Consider the following 19,182-nt stretch of genomic DNA (forward strand, 5'->3'; position numbering starts at 1 on the left):
TTCCTTTGCCGTTTGATGTCTTCAGCATTTGAGGGCATCTTGTTTCACAATAGTAGATCTGCGCAATGCTTATTATTTGGTCCGCATTAGAAAAGACAGTGAATAAAAAACTGCATTTAATACCCCAGGGGGCATTTTGAATATTACAGTATTCCAAGCATTCGTAAATGATGTGTTGAGAGATGTATCAGTTCATTTATGTCTACCTGCATGACATTCTGAATTGTTCCTGTTCTCTCCAGGAACATGTGCAACATGCCAGGCGAGTGTTTCAGAAGGTGCTAGAGAATGGGCTTTATGTCAAGGCGGAGGAATGCGTTTTTCATGCAGTCTGTTCCTTTTATAGGGCACATTGTGTCAGTCGAGAGAATGCGCATGGATGCACTGAAGGTTCAGGCTGTGGTAAATTGGCCAATCCCAGAGTACCACAAAGCCCTCCAGAGGTTTCTGGGTTTTGCAAATTTTTACCTGCATTTTATCCACAGCAACAGCCAGCTCATATCCCAGCGTGTGTCCTTGGACTGCAAGATGCATTCTTGCATGTTTTTTATTTTATTTTTTTTTCATCGATTATGTCCTACAGAACATACTTACGACATTGGTAATAGGAAGTTGTTGGCTGTCAAGCTAGCATTGGAGTGTCAATTTCTCCCCTGAAATACATTTTCACTGTGTGTTGGTCTATCACAGATGCCTCTGAGCCCAGAAAAGTTAAAGGCACTTCTGAACACTCTTAATATAGGATTACCTTTTGGCACAGTACAGTTTTAACTGGCATTTGTGGATGTAACTATGTGTTGTGGTACTTGGCAATTGTTGGCCAAAGTAATCCTGAGCCCATGTGGTGATATTGCTTATAAAATAATGATCTTGATGCAGAGGGATCAGGGATTACAGTTGTTTAGCTTAGGCTTGTGCACTTGACATTTACTTTCTGAAATTCCTCCAGATTGCCTAAATCTTTTAATTATGTAATGCCGTGTTGGTGATAAATATCTGAATGTCTTCCTCTATCTTTGAGAAACATCAATTTTTCAACAATTTAGCAACTTTCTCATATATTTGTTGGCAAACTGGCAATCCTCTGCCCATATTTGCCTCTAAAGGACAAGACATTTGTTGGATGCTGATTTTGTGCCGAATCATAATTACAAATCGCCTGTTGACATCAGCTGTTTAAATCACATAATTTAACTAATTAACCTGAATGCTAGCCCTAAATTGCGTCTGTCCCAAAGTTTTTTTGGAATTTTTTGCAGGCCTGAATGACAGAAAAGGATGGATATTTACAAATCAAATGAAGTTGACTAAACAATTCATTAAAAATGGTGTGTTCATGCTGTCTGAAATGAAATGCAATTGAAGTAAATTTTGAAAATTACAATTTTCTTTTTTTAATTAGCATTTCTTTTTTTATACTGCTCAAAAAATAAAGGGAACACTAAAATGACACATCCTAGATCTGAATGAATAAAATATTTATGGATGATTATATTTGAATGTGCTGACAACAAACTCACATAAGAATATCAATAGAAATCAAATTTATTAACCCATGGAGGTCTGGGTTTGCAGTGACACTCAAAATTGTAGTGATAAAACACACTAAAGGTTGATCCAACATTGATGCAATGTCCTTAAAACAAGTCAAGGTGTGTGTGGCATCCATGTGGCTGTATGACCTCACTACAACTCCTGGGCATGCTCATGATGAGGTGGCGAATGGTCTCTTGAGGGTTTTCCACCCAGACCTGATCTAAATCCATAAACTCCTGGACAGCCTGTGGTGCAGTCTGTGGAAACATAATGTCCCAGATGTGCTCAGTTTGATTCAGGTCTGGGGAATGGATGGGCCAGTCCATGGCATCAATGTCTTTGTTGTGCAGGAACTGCTGACACACTCCAGTTACATGAGGTTTAGCATTGTCTCACATCAGGAGGAACCAAGGGCCAATCGCATCAGCATATGGTCTCACAAGAGGTCTGATCATCTCATCTCGATACATGGAGGGTGTTGTGGCCCTCCAAAGAAATGCCACCGAACACCATTACTGACCTACTGTCAAATTGGTCACGCTGGATGATGTTGTAGGTGGCAGAACGATCTCCAAAGCTTCTCCATACTCCAGTGTCACATCTTTCATGTGCTTAGTGTGAACCTGCTTTCATCTATAAAGAGCACAGTGTGTTAGTAGTGAATTTGCCGGTCTTGGTGTTTTCTGGAAAATGCCAAACCTCCTCTATGGTGTTGGGCTTTAAGCACAAGCTCTACCTGTGGACGTCAGGTCCTCATATCACCCTCATAGAGCAGTCAGATGCACATTTGTGCCCTGCTTGAGGTCATTTTGCATAACTCTGGAAGCGCTCCTCCTATTCCTCATTGCAGAAAGGCAGAGGTAGCGGTCCTGCTTCTGGGTTTTGCCACTAAGTCTTTGCGGTGGACACCGTGGGAAGGCAGGACCTCATCCAGGACCTCAGAGGCACGAGGTGATTAAATCCACCCCGCCCCCCTTTCATGCCCTCTTGGGATCTCTCTGTAGTGTTTTTGATCCTGCGCAGAGATCCGTTTGAATCACTTGACTCAGGCCCCGTTTACACTAGTGCGTTTTAGTTTTAAAACGGCGTTTTAGAATGAAAACGATCCGCGTCCACACTCGCGTTTTACCCAGCGTTTCTGAACTGCTCTCCGTCCACACCAAAACGCTGAAAACGCACATCACGTGACCACACACACACTCTCAGGCAAGCGCTGCAGCCCATCTACCCAGATGAAGATCTGCTAGTGGGACTACTCATCAAGCATCTCCCGCTGGATCTAATCTCACTATATTTATTAAACGGGATATTTCATTCATCTTGTTGTCTTTATCTAACGATATATTCCCTGACTTTGGTCATTGGAATCTATTACTTGTTCTCAGGTAACGTGTTTTGGCTGAGTGCAAAGATAAGTTAATGATTAATGTAACCACGTAGCCTACTTTCTGTATATTGACTGATCGCTAGCCTTTAATTCCTATAATGTATAAACTTATTGTATGTTATACTTTTATAATGGCCATTATCGATAATTAAAACTGATATTCAGCAAAAGAAAGGGTGTTTCGTATATTCTCTGAAATTGAAAGGAGGCAGTTGTTATAGGCTCCGTTTTGTTATAAATATCCACACAGGGAAGATGACGTTCATGCAGCACGGCGCCTCAACATTTCTGCTGTCTAAGGTGCCAATATTAAAATAAAAATAGGCAGTTCCTTAAAACATGTTTACATTTTATTGTTGAGAAAGTGAAATAACGTAGCCAGGGTGATGTAAATGAAGTTATAAAGTACACTGTTCCCTTTAAAGATTTACGCGTGTCCTCGGTATAGTCTGTTTTCCATATCAAACTGAGAAGAATAGACTGCAGCCTTGATCAAACTTGCGAAGTCTGAACTTACAAGGAGAGAATGCAGGACTGAACTGTGTGTGTTAGGCTACTTAATATTGAGGAAAAGCCCCAATCAGAGAGGCGAATGTCTGCAGCCCCGCCTCCGTTTTCAGATGTCTCCGTTTTTGCTCATCCACACTGAGACGGAGCAGCAGCGTTTCAGAATGAAAACGGCCTCTCCAGCGTTTTCGAAACGCTCCGTTTTCGGCGCTCGAGAACTCCGGCGTAGTGTGGACGGTTGGCGTAATTGTAGCAAAACTTATGCGTTTTCAAACTAAAACACATTAGTGTAAACGGGGCCTCAGTATCCTTGAGATTTCTGTTTTTAAAGACCACTCTGCTGGTCGCGTTGGCATCGATCAAGAAGGTTGGCAACCTAGAGGCTTTTTCGGTCAGTGACTCATGCATAGATTTCAGATGGAATTTGGCTTTTTCTCTGGTGATCCTGAGACCACACTGTTTAAGGACCAGGTAGTGAGCCTGCAAGTGCTGCCTTCGGAGGTGGAAGACCCAGCCCTTTCATTGCTGTTTCTTGTTTGCGCTTTGCATATTTTTTTAGGGGTGTCAAAATTAATTGTTTGTTTGGTGCACTGCGATGCAGACGTGGACAATTCGGTATCTAATCAGTAATAATCACAACCGGTTATTGTGTACTGATGTCATTTATCTCATGTAGCTTACTATGGCGAAGGAGGCGAGCGCAAGTATTTACAACGCTCCAACTACTTAAAATGCAGAAACTGTGCACAATTTCACTGCGTGTGTGTTTGCTGGATCAGTCTTTAACTGACACTTACAGCAAAAGCCCCTATTTCACTGCAATTGAGGGAATGAAAGTACTCCATTTCTTACAACGTGTTGCTATATGGCAGTTTCAAATTGGAAAAAGTGAGTGGATCAGTTTACCCCCGGCTGGTTCACTTTACCCCTTTGATTTATTTATTTATTTATTTTTTTTTTTATTTTGGTCTGTCTCAGTTTACTCCGAAGCTGGGGTAAAGCGAGACACAAAAAACTTTTTTTTAAAACAATCATATTTTCACTTGCCATTATCCTAAAGTCTGATAAATTCCATTGCTAGAAAACATTCTGAATTATTGAGAAGTGTGTCAATTTTACTGATATATAATAATTGCTCACTTAGAGGGGAGGAAATGTAAAAAAGTGTCTCAATTTACCCCACTCTCCCCTACTTGGAGAGTTGCTATAGCTCAGATACAGTTGTTATATTTATTAAATTTCCCATTAATTGTGTTTTATTAGCATCTACCTTTACCCCAAACCCAGCCATCACAGTAATGTAAAAAATATTAATTACTGTAATACAGTTTCACCAAAATGATACTATATTAATGTGCATATTCAAAGCTGTATCCTATCTGGGCGTGTACTTGAACCCAATCTGCAGGCTGCAGATGGGTGTACTTGGCAAGCCGCCCCTGGATTAAAGTATATGTAAAAAAAAAAAACCCTAACAAACTTCTGTTTCCATCTCATTGCATGCAGGCTTCCTCTGCGTGAAGTGTTTTACCTTTTTTTAGTCTACATTATTTTCGACAGTCTTGCTTATGGCCATCTTCTTACTGGTTTTAAAGCAGTTATTCAACAAATGTCATCTTGGCTTCCTTTGCTACAGACTGGTAAATTCTTACTCTAACATTGCATAGCATATTGTTGCTAATTGTATTTTAATTTGAATAGAGTTGTTGGCTTATTTGGAAGTAAAGTAGTTTACATCAACAAATGATTGTAATTTTATGTAGGTGCTGTAGACTGTTATATTGCAGTGGTTTTCAAGTTGTGAACTGTACTACATATAGAATAGAATAGAAATTGGAAATAAATAAAACGAATGTAAAAAAGTGCATTTATAATCCGCCATTATACGTCATATAATGTCTCTATAAATGTCTTTTCATCATAACAGTTTAAACTGCGTCTGCATGCAGTGGCGTTTGAGTTGTATAAATATGACTTGATTATAACTTATGTGCTTAAAAGATTCACAGCAAACATTTTTTAGAAGGTAACAGACAAAATGAGAATGTGGAGTTTCAAAATCTTTTAAGGACAAGAAAGGAAGAGAAAACCAGTAACAAATCAGCTCAATTTATACATTTGTATTTATCTGTCTTTTTTTAAATTTATTTATTTATTTTTTTTAATAGAAATGAATCCAATCTGGTTTTTAAAAATGGCTAAATAAAAATTAAATCTTAAAAATATTTTTAGAAATAAATCATGATTCACATTGGGAACTATTGGTGTCATAGTCTGTGTAAACACTACTAATTTTGTCGAATTATACAGTGCTTAGCATAAATAAGTGCATTACATATTGAAAATGAATATTTTATTTATCTGTTTCTCAGTGAATATAGGTCATTTTGGAGCAGATTTTCTCTTTTTTCAGATTTGTATTTAATATTTTTCCCTAACACATACATTTAGGTGCACAAATTTTGGAATGTTATTGTAATTAAATAATATTTAAATAATTAAATAATTATTGTATTATTCTTGTCGTCATATTCTTGTTTTTCTCAAAACAGCTCAGCTGAGTACAATCTTAAAGGTGCAGTAGGTGATTGTCTTCAGAAACATGTTTTGTTGTGTTGATTGAAAGTCTCTTCACATTTCAATAATACCGATTGCAGTAAATGATCTAAATGTATTTATATGTATTTTTATATTCTGAGTGAGGCATAAAGCTAAAAAATGTTCATCCAAATAAATAGTGTAGGGCCGACATCTCCCATAAGTCCATTAAGTTGCACAATCTGTCTATTAAAAAATGCAGATTTGGGCTTTGTTCACGCATCTCTGGCATTACCGCGTGTGCACACCTAGGTGGGCTCACGCATTCACGACATATGCACACGAGACAGTCGCGGCAAAGTCAAATGCTGAATTGAAACTTTTTAAACTTCTAAATCAGTATTGGAGTTACTTTTGCACGCTGGAGGAAGGACAACACCACCACTGAAGTATTTCTTTTAGACAGGTAATGTTCTGTTTTAAAACTATTTTGGCTTCACACAGAGCTGATGCAGACGTTGTTACTAATGGGTGATATGCAGCCATGCTGTTCAGCCACTGAAATCTCCCGGTGAAAGATTGATGTGACTGTTTTTAGTTAAATAAGGTCCTTTCACAGCATCGATAATGTAGAGTTATATTTAGTTTAATAACAAAACATCAGTAAATAGCGCTATTCTGCCTAGCATGCTTAACTGAGCTGAAGTTGCTTTTTTTATTCACAGCATAGCCTGTGACGTGCTCTCGATATTGTTTACCATGCTACTCTGAATATTCGCTCTCAAATAGCATGTGTGTAGTAATGAGTGTAATTCCTCCTCCACCGGGCCAACCACTTCTAACTGGCGAATGACATGAACTAGTGAGTTGTCTGCTGTCGTGTAGTGATGGGCGCGTTCGCGATTTCAGGAGGCGTGGCTTTGAAACACAGTCCCTCCCTTGCCATCCAGAGCTAATATGCTAACCAATTAGCATTTTGGCAGATCAACTGCACCTTTAATTTTATTTTAAGAAGTACTTAACATGAACTTTAAGATCACTAAGTACCACATTAGTTGCTAAGAATAGAGCGCTTTAAAAAGTGCCAGACTACAAAAATATATTTTAGTGCAGTTTTTATAACATGCTGGGTCAAAAAAACACTTTAAATGGCCATTTTGCATTGTTGGCCAAATGTAATCCAGGGCTTTAATGGGGTCAGGCCGGGCCAGTAGCTCCAAAGCTCGAGCAACGAGGCCAGGTGAAGCCGCTTATTAATGAGGAAGTTTATAAGCAGCACCTGGAGGAGCCTCATCCAGTCACGGTTATACTAGACGTTTCTCACTATAGACTTCTATTCATATGCACGCGAATGCGTCAGACTGGAAACACAAGCTTGTGCGATGAGTTTTGCAGTTCGCTGCATTGCAAAGTTCAAGCTTGGCGAACTCTGAACTGTGAAATCGCATCATGTGACTGTGTGATACCAATCGAAGATCAAAACATGACCTCTCTGGAAAGAGATTTTAAATATGGACCTACATGTATGGCTCACTTTTTAAAATGTCTAATTATCTTGTTCAATCCCGCCTCTTTTCGTAGCACGGTACAACAAAATTTCACAAGCTCAAACTCTATTGTGACTGTGGCATTAGTGCCAAAGAGCACTAATGTAAGTGTGTAATATATCAGTCTGTGTGGAATAGTAATTTTAAAATTGTTGTCTCATTAAAACAACATTTCAGCAGAACATTAATCCAATTATTAATACAATATTTTGTTGCATGGGAATTTTGCATGTGATAAATTATTTTCTGTGTACTTAAAATAATTGTATCTGCATTTTAACAATTATGTTAGGATGACTTTTTAAATTTTAGCTTCACAAATAATATCTTTCTTCATAGATATGGCATCAGATTCCATTACTGTAGCAGCGCTTGGAAGACCTCTGTTTCCTGGCATGTTGTATGACTGCCGCAAGGATTCTTTCATTCCAGGTTGTGTACCAAGTCTTTGTACATTTCACCTATTTGTCAATAAACAAACACGTTTTATGGGATTATGATATGCAACAAGATGAAGTAGTCTTAGGCCCTGTTTACACTAATGCGTTTTAGTTTGAAAACGCATAAGTTTTGCTACGATTACGCCAACCGTCCACACTGCGCCGAAAACGCTGGAGTGACCGTTTTCATGCTAAAATGCTGCTGCTCCGTCTCAGTGTGGATGATGGAAAACGGAGACATCTAAAAACGGAGACAAGGCTGCAGACATTCGCCTCTCTGATTGGGGATTTTCCTCAATATTAAGTAGCCTAACACACACAGTTCAGCCCTGCATCCTCTCCTTGTAAGTTTTGATCAAGGCAGCAGTCTCTTCTTCTCAGTTTGATATGGAAAACAGACTATACCGAGGACACGGGTAAATCTTCAAAGGGAACTGTTTACTTTATAACTTCATTCACATCACCCTGGTTGTTTCACTTTCTCAACAATAAAATGTAAACATGATTTAAGGTACTGTCTATCTTCATTTTAATATTAGCAACTTAACAGACAGCAGAAATGTTGAGGCATCGTGCTGCATAATGAGCATCATCTTCACTGTGTGGATATTTATAACAAAACGGAGCCTATAATAACTGCCTCCTTTCAATTTCAGTAAAAATACGAAACACACCCTCTTTTTTGCTAAATATCAGTTTTACTAATCGATAATGGCCATTATTAAGTTTATACATTATAGGAAATAAAGGCAAGCGATCAGTCAATATACAGAATGTAGGCTACTTGGTAACATTAATCATTAACTTATCTTTGCGCTCAGCCAAAACACATTACCTGAGAACAAGTAATAGATTCCAATGACCAAAGTCAGGGAATATGTCGTTAGATAAAGACAACAAGATGAATGAAATATCACGTTTAATAAATATAGTGAGATTAGATCCAGCGGGAGATGCTTGATGAGAAGTCCGACTAGCACAGCTTTCATCTGGGTAGATGGGCTGCAGCGCTTGTCCGAGAGTGTCTGTGTGGTCACGTGATGTGCTTTTTTAGCATTTTGGTGTGGACGGAGAGCAGTTCAGAAACGCTGGGTAAAACGGGAGTGTGGACGCAGATCGTTTTCATTCTAAAACGCCGTTTTAAAACTAAAACGCACTAGTGTAAACGGGGCCTTAATGGACATTCATCATGTTCATTGTTTCTGCGTTTCTCTGCCACTTTTTACATTAGGTGTAACTCTGTGGGATAAAAAATCACTGCGTGAAGATTTGGACAGTCATTCACAGCTCCAGACAGATTTGAACTTCAGTAGCTCTGACTCTCTCTCTAGTAAGTCCAATCTCCTGGATGTGAGTGCTTCCTTGAAGGCCAGCTTCTTGGGGGGTCTGGTGGAGGTGGGAGGATCTGCCAAGTTCCTGCATGACACCAAATCATCACACCACCAATCCAGAGTTACAATGCAGTACAGTGAAACCACCAGATTTGATCAGCTCACTATGACCCATCTGGGCAAGATCACCTACCCTCAGGTGTTTGAGCAGAAAACTGCAACTCATGTGGTCACAGCTGTACTGTACGGCGCTCAGGCTTTTATGGTGTTTGATCGGACATTTTCAGAAGAGGAAAACAAGGAGAAGATTGATGGGGAACTGAATCTTATGGTGAAGAAAATCCCCAAATTCTCAATTGAAGGAAGTGGAGCTGTACATATGACAGATGATGACACACAAAAGATTGAGAAGATTACCTGCACGTTTTATGGTGACTTTCACCTTGAGCAAAGCCCAACTTCTTACATGGAGGCTCTTGATTTGTACAAAAAGCTCCCTTCTCTGCTGATGGAGAATACAGAGAATGGAGTTCCAATCAAAGTATGGCTTTATCCTCTTCATTTATTGGATTCTAATGCAGCTCAATTGGAGGCAAAGATAAGCACAGGTCTGGTTTCTGACATTGGATGTGTAATGGAGGAGCTAGGAGAAGTAGAGAGGACATATAATGACCTGTCCAGAAATACACTGGTAAATAATTTCAGCAACATCAAAGAGAGGCTGTATTTATTTCATAAGACTTTTAATATATATAAGGCAGAGCTCCTGAAAGATGTTGGCAGAATCTTGCCTGCTATTCGAGGAGGAAAAATGAAGGAAATATCACTAGAAGAAATCTTGATCCACCGTGACTTCCCTGGCATGTTTAAGCAGTGGTTGAATGATGCAAAGTCTGAATTTAACCTCTTGAGTTTTTACATTAAGGGGATCAAAACTGAAGATTCAGACAATCTCAACACCATCCTCCTTGATCCTAATATTGATTTTGTGGTGTGCTTGACCCTCACTTCTCTGAATGAAGACTTATATCTTCAAAGTCTGAGGGAGTTTTTAAAATCTGACAAATCTAAAGAGTTAGATGGTAAACAAAAAAGGGTGTCAGTGACTTCTGCGACAAAGTGGTTCAATGATTCTGCTATCATAATAAAGATGAGAGAGAACTTATCCCTTTTCAGAAGCTTTTCAGAGGCAAATAAAGATGAAAATAGAATCTGCTTCCTCATTTCTGCAACATCTAATACACTCAGCCCAGGATCCTCCATCTATCTATATGAAAAAGGGAAACTGAAAAGCACAGAATTTCAGCCTGTGTCCAAACCTCCACCACTGATAGTGAAGAATGTCCATGAACAGACTGTGTCCCTGAAACTGCAGAAGTCCCCAACTGGAGAAACAGTGCAGTACAGAGTGGAGTACAAGCAGGTAAAAGCAGAATCTGAAGCTGAAGAACAGTGGCTTGTCATATACACAACTGATGAAGACTTTACTCTGACTGGACTGGAGTCTGGAAAGCCGTACATGATCCGCTACAGGATAGTGAGTAGAGTGGGAGTGAGTGAAGCAAGTGAGACGGTCAATCCAATACCTATGTCATGTAAGTGTCATCTCAAATTTTGTGATTATTTAGACCAGGGGTGTCCAAACTCGCTCCTGGAGGGTCGGTCTCCGGCAGATTTTAGTTTCATCTTGCCTCAACACACCTGCAGGGATGTTTCTAGAACAGGGATGTCAAACTCAGTTCCTAAAGGGTCGCAGCTCTGCACAGTTTAGTTCCAATCCTCATTAAACACACCTGATTAAACAAATTGAGTCCTTCAGGCTTGTTCGAAACCTACCAGTAAGTGTGGCAGGGTGGGAACTAAACTGTGCAAGGCTGTGGCCCTCCAGGAATTAAGTTTGACATCCCTGTTCTAGAAAGTCTAGTACAGTGGTCACCAAACTTGTTCCTGGAGGGCCGGTGTCCTGCAGATTTTAGCTCTAACCCTAATCAAACACACCTGAACAAGCTAATCAAGCTCTTACTATACTTGAAACATCCAGGCGGGTGTGTTGAGGCAAGTTGGAGCTAAACCCTGCAGGGACAACGACCCTCCAGGACAGAGATTGGTGACCCCTGGTCTAGTAAGTGCTTGATTAGCTAGACCAGGCGTGTCTGATTGGGGTTGGAACTAAACTTTGCAGGACACCAACTCTCCAGGACACCCCTGATTTAGACATACAGCATTGATATCTAAAACATCATTATTACCATCCATTTGTTCACTGTGAAAATTTCTTTGACGTGAGGAAACCATGTACAAATGTTTTATTGAAGTTCACAATAAAGAGTAAAACCAACTGACAAATTCCCAACTAGAAAAATACTACAAACTATAAAATACTATTTGTGAAAATACTTAAATAACACACAAATTCAAATGCCCAACACAAGCGAGTTGCATTCCAGACCAGATCAGCTCGATGACGTACAATGTCTCCAACACCCCCTGTAGTCCCATTTAGCAACTTGATAGCAACCGTCTTTTTAAAGAAGCATAGCCAATTAAAAAAATCAAGAGTGTGCTGTAACTGATGTGTTTTTATTTTGTAGAGTAAAACGTGAAAGTATCTTGAGTTTGTGTTAGCCACAAACCTTATTTAAGCGATTTAACTCAAATCCCATTGAAAATACCCATTGACTTTGGGACAAGGGAACCGGAACTGCTAAAATGCTAACTCGATTTCGGGTTTTTGTAAACAAATTGATGTCATAGTTCCTCCACTCTATAGGGGGATAAGCAAATAGTACTAAACTGTACAAAAGAGAAACAGATTCATACAAATTAGCCACTAAATCAAAAAGTTACAAATTGCCAAGACAATGTGTTGGAAATATATAATGCTATAATATACAATTCAGCGTCTTTGTCTGAGAAATGAGATGGAATTAAAATATCATTGCTTAAGAACAAGGTTAGGAGTTTCAGAATATCCAACACAATCTCACGGCAATTCGTAACTTTTTCATTTAGTGGCTAATTCGTATGAATTCGTACGATCTAATTCGTACAATTTAGTACGATTTGCTTATCCCCCAATGACGGTTGGGGTTAGGGGTGGGGTTAGGTGACACGCCTCCTTTTTAAAATCGTACTATTTTGTACGACTGAACTCGTACGAATTCGTACGAATTAGCCACTAAACTGGCAAAACGTAAAATACTTACGTTTTCTCGTGAGATCAGGCTGGAATATCGTCATTCTCAGTCTCATTAGCTATGTTTCCATCCAAAAATGCGAATGAACTTGATGCGCAATACTGAATTATTGCATGAAAGACATGCAAATAAAGCAGCGTTTCCATCCAACGAGTCAAAATGAACAAAACTGTCACTTCCTGATTAACTGGGGCCAAATATCAACAGCAAAAACAGAATTTGCTGCTGTAGGAGAAGCTTCGTCAATCCTTTTTTGCATCTAATAAATAACTTGCGCCTCAGAAGGCAATACTTACACACAGTGAATGTGTGTATATTTTTCAAGATACAGTATTCTGCTTAAAGTGCAATTTAAATGCTTAGCTAGTTTTTTCATGGTCATATAGACAAAAATACATAAATTATTTTGTATTTTTTAGCTCAGCCTGTGATCGTGGGATTGCTACAAGACAGTGAAACTACCTTTATGACTCCATCCATCACCACCATTAAGAAGATCAGCGTTCATGGTTATCAACATTTTTTTGTGGTTTGTGAAGATTGTTTCCATCTTAATTCAGCTTATTTGAATTCCTACAATATCACATAATTTTTATTAACTTGTTTTGATTGTATGACCTTCTGTGTGCCCCTGCAGATGCCTAAAAGAGACTTGGCTGACAAGAACGTGGTAGTACTTTTTGGAATCCATATTGTTTCCATTTCATCTTGTTATTTTTAATACTTTTGTAACACTGTTTCTGTTATTTTGATCTGTGCAGAGGTTTGAACTATTCAGCAGATTGGAAGGCATTACGGTATTTTTCAACACTGGTCACATGATCAAAGTTGGTAGAACTTCCAGCATAACAGAGGAATTTATATTTGATGACAATGATAAACTCATTGCAGCAACAATGTGGCAAGATCAAGAAAATAGATATTTCGGTGGATTCAAATTTGAGGTCGCCAACAGTGATGGTACAGTAAAAACATATTCTGCCAAGTGTACAGATCTGTCTGAGCCTGTGAAGATTGATGTGAAGTCTGGAAAATGTTACGGCGTTACAGCAAGATGTGGAAAACGTGGACTCCAAGCGTTCGGATTCTACTTTATTTAGATTCTCAATAATGAAAGAAACAATGCAGAGATGAAATGCTAAACAGTGAAGTTAATGCATGAATCAGATTTATATTTACGGTAGTGTAGTATAGTGTGAGATTTGAATCAATACATAATACTTGTGCATGTTTTCAGAATCTAAAATTAGGGATTCATTGTAACGTACAATGTTGGTTTAGAAAAGCAACTGATTTTTGTTGTGTTTGATGTGTTGTTTTTAGTTCATTCATTTAATCGTTTCATTTAATCAAATAATCATGTATAATTAGTCATTTATATATTTTTCATTTGATTATTTTTGGAATTTAATTATTTAGATTAATTATTTAGGTTATTAAAAGTTTACATGAACTCGAAGTTGTTGAGGCTTTTCAGTGTGTTGATGTACTTCAGACTAAAACAGAATATTGAGGAGTGGAGCTTTCTTTTTGCAAATAATTTAAATTTTCTGGTATCACTCCATGAAAGGGCTAGTCTCTTGAAGCCAACTAACAGTAAGAGCGGTGTGGTTAAGAATAATGTAAAAAAAAATAAATTAATCTGAGGATTAACTTGCATGGATTAAAGGTGCAGTAGGTGATCTGCCAAAATGCTAACCGCTTAGCATATTATCTTTGGACAGCGGGAAGAGACTGTGATTCAAAGCCAAGCCTCCTGAACACGCGCACTGCATCACAAGAGCCGACAACCTACTAGTTTATGTTATTCGCCAGTTAGAAATGTTACAGTTATTTAGTGTTTGGCCAGCAATGTGCAAGAATTTCATTTATTACTAAGCCACACTTACATGCTATTTCAGAGTGAATATTCCGTGTAGCATGGTAAACAGTGTAAGAAGGCTGTCAGTGTTCAAAAATGGATAGAAAATAGTCACATCAATCTTTCGTCTGGAGATTTCAGTGGCTGAACAACACATCTGTGAATATAAGCGATTCATAACACAACACAACCACACAACAGAACATTACCTGTCTAACAGTAATACTTCAGCCATGGTGTCGTCCTTCCTCCAGCGTGCAAAACTAACTCCAATAATGATTCAGGATTTTCAAAAGTTTCAATTCAGCAATTGATTTCACCGCGACTGTGATTGTCTTGTGTGCACGTGAACACACAGCCCTGGTGCAGGCAGGCACACATGAATGGCGGATCTGCGTGAACAGATGCGCAAAAGCTCGTATCTGCATTTGTTAACAGACAGTTTGAGCTACTTACTGTATCAGAATTATGTAAGATGGCGGCATTTTTAATAAAACATTTTTTTAGTTTTATGCCTTATCCAGAATAAACAATACATATAAACACATTTAGATCATTTACTTTAATCAGTACTGTTGGACTGAAGAGACTTTCAACCAGCACAACAAAAAATGTTTCTAAAGACAATCACCTAGTGCACATTTAATCAGTTCACCTAAATAAGAACATAATAATTTATGGTAGCAAAATAAACATTGTTAATTTGATTTCACATGACACTGGACAATGTACAATGTAATGTAATATCACTGGACAATGTTGCAAAACTACATTATAAATAAAACTACTGGTCAAAGTGAAACATATAGGCTTACTAAGATTCAATCAACACTTTTTAAAGTCATCATTACTTTTATCAGTCAATATTTATTTATTTATTAACATATAATCAGTAGTGGAAAGAGTAACATTACTTGCCTAAAAATGGAGTGCCAGATCTACAGTGGTGTAAAGTAACTAATTACAAATACTCAAATTACTGTAATTGAGTAGTTTTACTCAGAAATTGTAATTTACTAAGTAGTTTTTTAAATGTGTACTTTTACTCTTCCTTGAGTCCATTTTTAGTGCAGCATCAGTACTTTTACTCCACTACTTTCCTTCTATCTGCAGTCAATGCACTATTTTTTTCTTGTCAATGAGGATTAGAAAAATCAATTCTGTGATTCCTGCCTAATTAAATCACACATAAAGTAGAAGGTAAATCGCATCATAATTAACTACCTCTTGACATGGGCGATTAAAAATTGCAGCCAACTGTTTAGAAGCATTAAAAGTGTTCAAGAAGATTTTAAAAATTTGTACACGCATTGACCTAGAGACTGTTTAGATGCATGTTACTGATGAGAAGAGGACGGATGTTTACTGTATGATGACCAAAATGGCCTTAAACACCCAGCAGGCACAAGACGTCAACATGATGTTAGAATGAAGATGTACCCCAGTGTTGTGGAGATGTTGCATTTTGTTTGGAAATGAAAATCATGTTGACGTCAGAGCTCAATTTAGGTCAACGTCAAACCTTAAAACAACTAAATATCAACATCTAATGATGACGATGTGGGGACATTACCAGTATGACATCTTTCACTCGTTGGATTTTGGTTGCCATTCCTGATGAATAAATGTCAGTATTTGACTTCAATATGACAGTGGTTTAAGATGTTGGCTCTGTTGTATTTTGGTCACTTTCCAACACAACCTAAAGTCAACCAAATATCAACGTCATTTGACGTCATTATTAGACATCAAAATAACTTCGTCCTTAGACGTTGGCTAGACATTGAATTTTGGTCACCTGACATCACAACCTAAATCTAACCTAATATTAATGTGTTATGACGATGTGTGCCTGCTGAGCAATAACTAAATGCACTACAGAATGTTACATTTACGCACACCTGCACAAATCACATTGTAAACGCATCAACTTTTAACAGCATAATACTTACTACTCTACTTACACTACATTTTTAGGCAAGTAATGGTACTTTTACTTGTAAAAAGTACTTAAGAGTAGTGAGTATTACGTTTTGTAAAGCTAATGCATTTACATGTAATTGGATGTGTTTAAACGTAACATTCTGTAGTGCATTTGGGTACTGCTTAGCAGGCATACAACATCATAAGACGTTAATATTATGTTAGATTTAGGTTGTGATGTCAGGTGACCAAAACTCAATGTCTAGCCAGTGTCTAAAATCAATGCTACTTTAACATCCAATAACGATATGAAATTATGTTGATATTTTGTTGATTTTAGGTTGTGTTAGAAAGTGTCTAAAATCCAACATCGAGTCAACATCTTAAACCAGTGTCATACTGATGTCAAATACTGACATTTATTTGTCAGGTATGGCAACCAAAATCCAACGTCTGATAGACGTCATAGTGGTAACATCCACACAACTTCAAGTTGTAACATCTGTAAGAAATGAGTCTGCCTCGACCCAACTTCCACTGTAAATGGTGAATTGATGCTCATTTCCCAAAAGGGCTGACTTTTGAGAGAAAAGAGAAGTCAAAAGGGTCTTGTCTCTGCATTGTTTGAGGTGACTACATCTCGACCAAATGGTAACAATTGTAGAATGGGGATGGGTGTGGTGCACAAAGAACCATCTCTTCAATGGTGTTGAAACTGCATTAACATGGAGAGATAGGGAGAACAGCTGGGTCAACAGCCAAGGAGCAACTTCATTAACATCTAAAGGCAACATCAAAAACAGTATAAAGGTTTGAGTTTAAGAATGTTCAGGGTTCATTCTGACTCCAGTGAACCCAAGGTACTGCCATGTATTTTGAGACTGCTATGCTGAATAAACATCTTCATTGAGATTTTCTTCGGCATCATAATTTTTTTTTAAACATCAATAGAAGTTGATTTTCGGTTGGACGTTGGACATTGACGACAGCCTGACGTCAAACAGATTTTCATTTCCAAACAAAATGCAACATCCCCACGACTTTGGGGTACAATGTTGATCTGATGTCATGTTGACATCTTGTGCCTGACATCTTTTCTAATCTCCATAGACAAGAAAAAAAAAACAAAGTAGTGGCTGCAGGTTGAAGGAAAGTAGTGGAGTAAAAGTACCAATACAGCACTAAAAATGTACTCAAGGTAAAGTAAAAGTACACACTTCTAAAACTACTTAAGAAGTAAATTACAGTTCCTAAGGAAAAACTACTCAATTACAGTGATTTAAGTATTTGTAATTAGTTACTTTACACCACTGCATATAATGCAGTTTTGGTCATACAGGTACCAATTTATAACAGGCTTGTGGGTTTAAAAAGCTGTGCTTCCTGCTTGTTCAGATACAAAACAAACTATTATTTCCTTAAATTGTCCAGTGTTGGACAATTATTATATTCAATTCAATTCACCTTTATTTATAAAGTGCTTTTACAATGTAAATTGTGTCAAAGCAGCTTCACCTAAAAGATCATAGTAAATTGGAACAGTGTACTTCAGTATTTAGTGTTTAAGTTCAGTTCAGCTCAGTTCAGTGTGGTTTAATAATCACTACTGAGGACCTAAACACTGAAGAGCAAATCCATTGATGCGTAGCTCTATCGATCCCAAACCATGCAAGCTAGAGGCAACAGCGGAGAGGGAAAAAAACTTCACCAATTGGCAAAAGTGAAGAAAAATAACCTTGAGAGAAACCAGACTCAGTTGGGCACGATCATTTTTTGATCGTCTTTAAGTTAGATTTAAAAGCATCCAATGGAGCAGAAACCTGATGTTCAGAGGGAGCCTGTTCCAGAGCTTTGGGGCCGCAACACAGAAAGCTTGTTCACCTTTTGATTTGCAGCGAGACCGAGGGACCGACAAAATAAACTGCTCATGATATCTTAATGGTCTACAAGCTGTATGAGGCCTAATAAGTTGACTGACATAGGCTGGGGCAGAATTGTGCAATGCTTTATAAGTAAAAAAAATAATAAAATCAACTCTGAAATTTATAGGAAGCCAGTGCAATGAGGCGAGGACAGGGGAGATCTTTTCTTAGTTCCTTTTATTAATATGGCAGCTACATTCTAGACCAACTGTAACCAAGAGAGTGTTGACTGAGTAGACCAATGTACAAGGAGTTGCAGTAGTCTAACCGAGAGGACATAAAAGCATGTGTTACGATTTATAAATCTTTTTTTTTTTTTAGAAATACAGAATTATCTGAATACCACGACTGCAGCAAAATAAATAAATAAATAAAATAAATAATAATAATAATAATAATAATAATAAAATAAAAAACGCTGCTTTTAAATGAAATTAAATATTTTGTATTCACAATAATATGAGACCAAGTAAAGATTATAATAAAAAGTGATGTATGGGGCAATATTTGACAATATTTTTGTATTTGATAAAAAATAATACATTGTCGCCTTGGAATTAAGGTTCTATTTGCGTTCTGAATGCTTTTGAGATATTGAGCTATCCAAGTTTTGGCATTCCATAACAAACAGTATATGTGTAACATTTTTTTTTTTTTTTATAAAACGTTTTCAAATTTAAACATCCCATAACGTAAATAAGTCATTTAATAAAAATATGTCAATAACTCATTTTTGACAAAAATGTTAAATACAACCTTTTAAGGTGACGACATTATTATTAATTCATGTATTAGATTACATAATATAAAGAATTGCGTTTTTTTTTTTTTTTTTTTTGTAGTACATGTTGTTAGTTAGTACATGTTAGTACAACCGTGTTTAAACATGCAAAATATGTGCATGAAATATGAATTCATTTGCATGAATAAATCTGACGTAGCAAAAAATCAGGCTCAGAATTCTTGTTTTGAATGCTTGACCTTTGTATTATA

At 37.6% G+C, this 19,182-nt stretch overlaps 1 protein-coding gene and 1 long non-coding RNA gene across 7 annotated transcripts in view; both read left to right on the forward strand.

The window, feature by feature from the left end:
* Positions 1-19,182, forward strand: part of LOC147846022 (uncharacterized) — an 885,319-nt gene that overhangs the window by 531,268 nt on the left and 334,869 nt on the right. The gene's annotated exons all lie outside the window — the stretch shown is intronic.
* On the forward strand, positions 4,837-15,146 carry si:ch211-207b24.4. 6 transcript variants are annotated; one of them, XR_015481184.1, is made up of 7 exons: positions 4,837-5,070; positions 7,855-7,947; positions 9,187-10,881; positions 12,903-13,012; positions 13,121-13,150; positions 13,245-14,286; positions 14,415-15,146. XR_015481184.1 is itself a non-coding variant. In XM_087245111.1 (6 exons), exons 1-6 carry the CDS (start codon positions 5,040-5,042, stop codon positions 13,581-13,583), a joined length of 2,298 nt encoding a protein of 765 aa, XP_087101237.1. In that variant the 5' UTR covers positions 4,837-5,039; the 3' UTR covers positions 13,584-15,146. The 6 variants fall into 6 exon arrangements, 4 of the variants coding, with proteins under 4 accessions (XP_087101237.1, XP_087101236.1, XP_087101239.1 ...); XR_015481183.1 differs by having other exon boundaries at positions 4,883-5,070; positions 13,121-13,153; XM_087245111.1 differs by having other exon boundaries at positions 13,245-15,146.

The sequence above is a fragment of the Danio rerio genome, chromosome 3 (assembly GCF_052040795.2).
Source record: "Danio rerio strain M-AB ecotype USA chromosome 3, GRCz13ab, whole genome shotgun sequence".
In the NCBI taxonomy this organism is placed as follows: domain Eukaryota; kingdom Metazoa; phylum Chordata; class Actinopteri; order Cypriniformes; family Danionidae; genus Danio; species Danio rerio.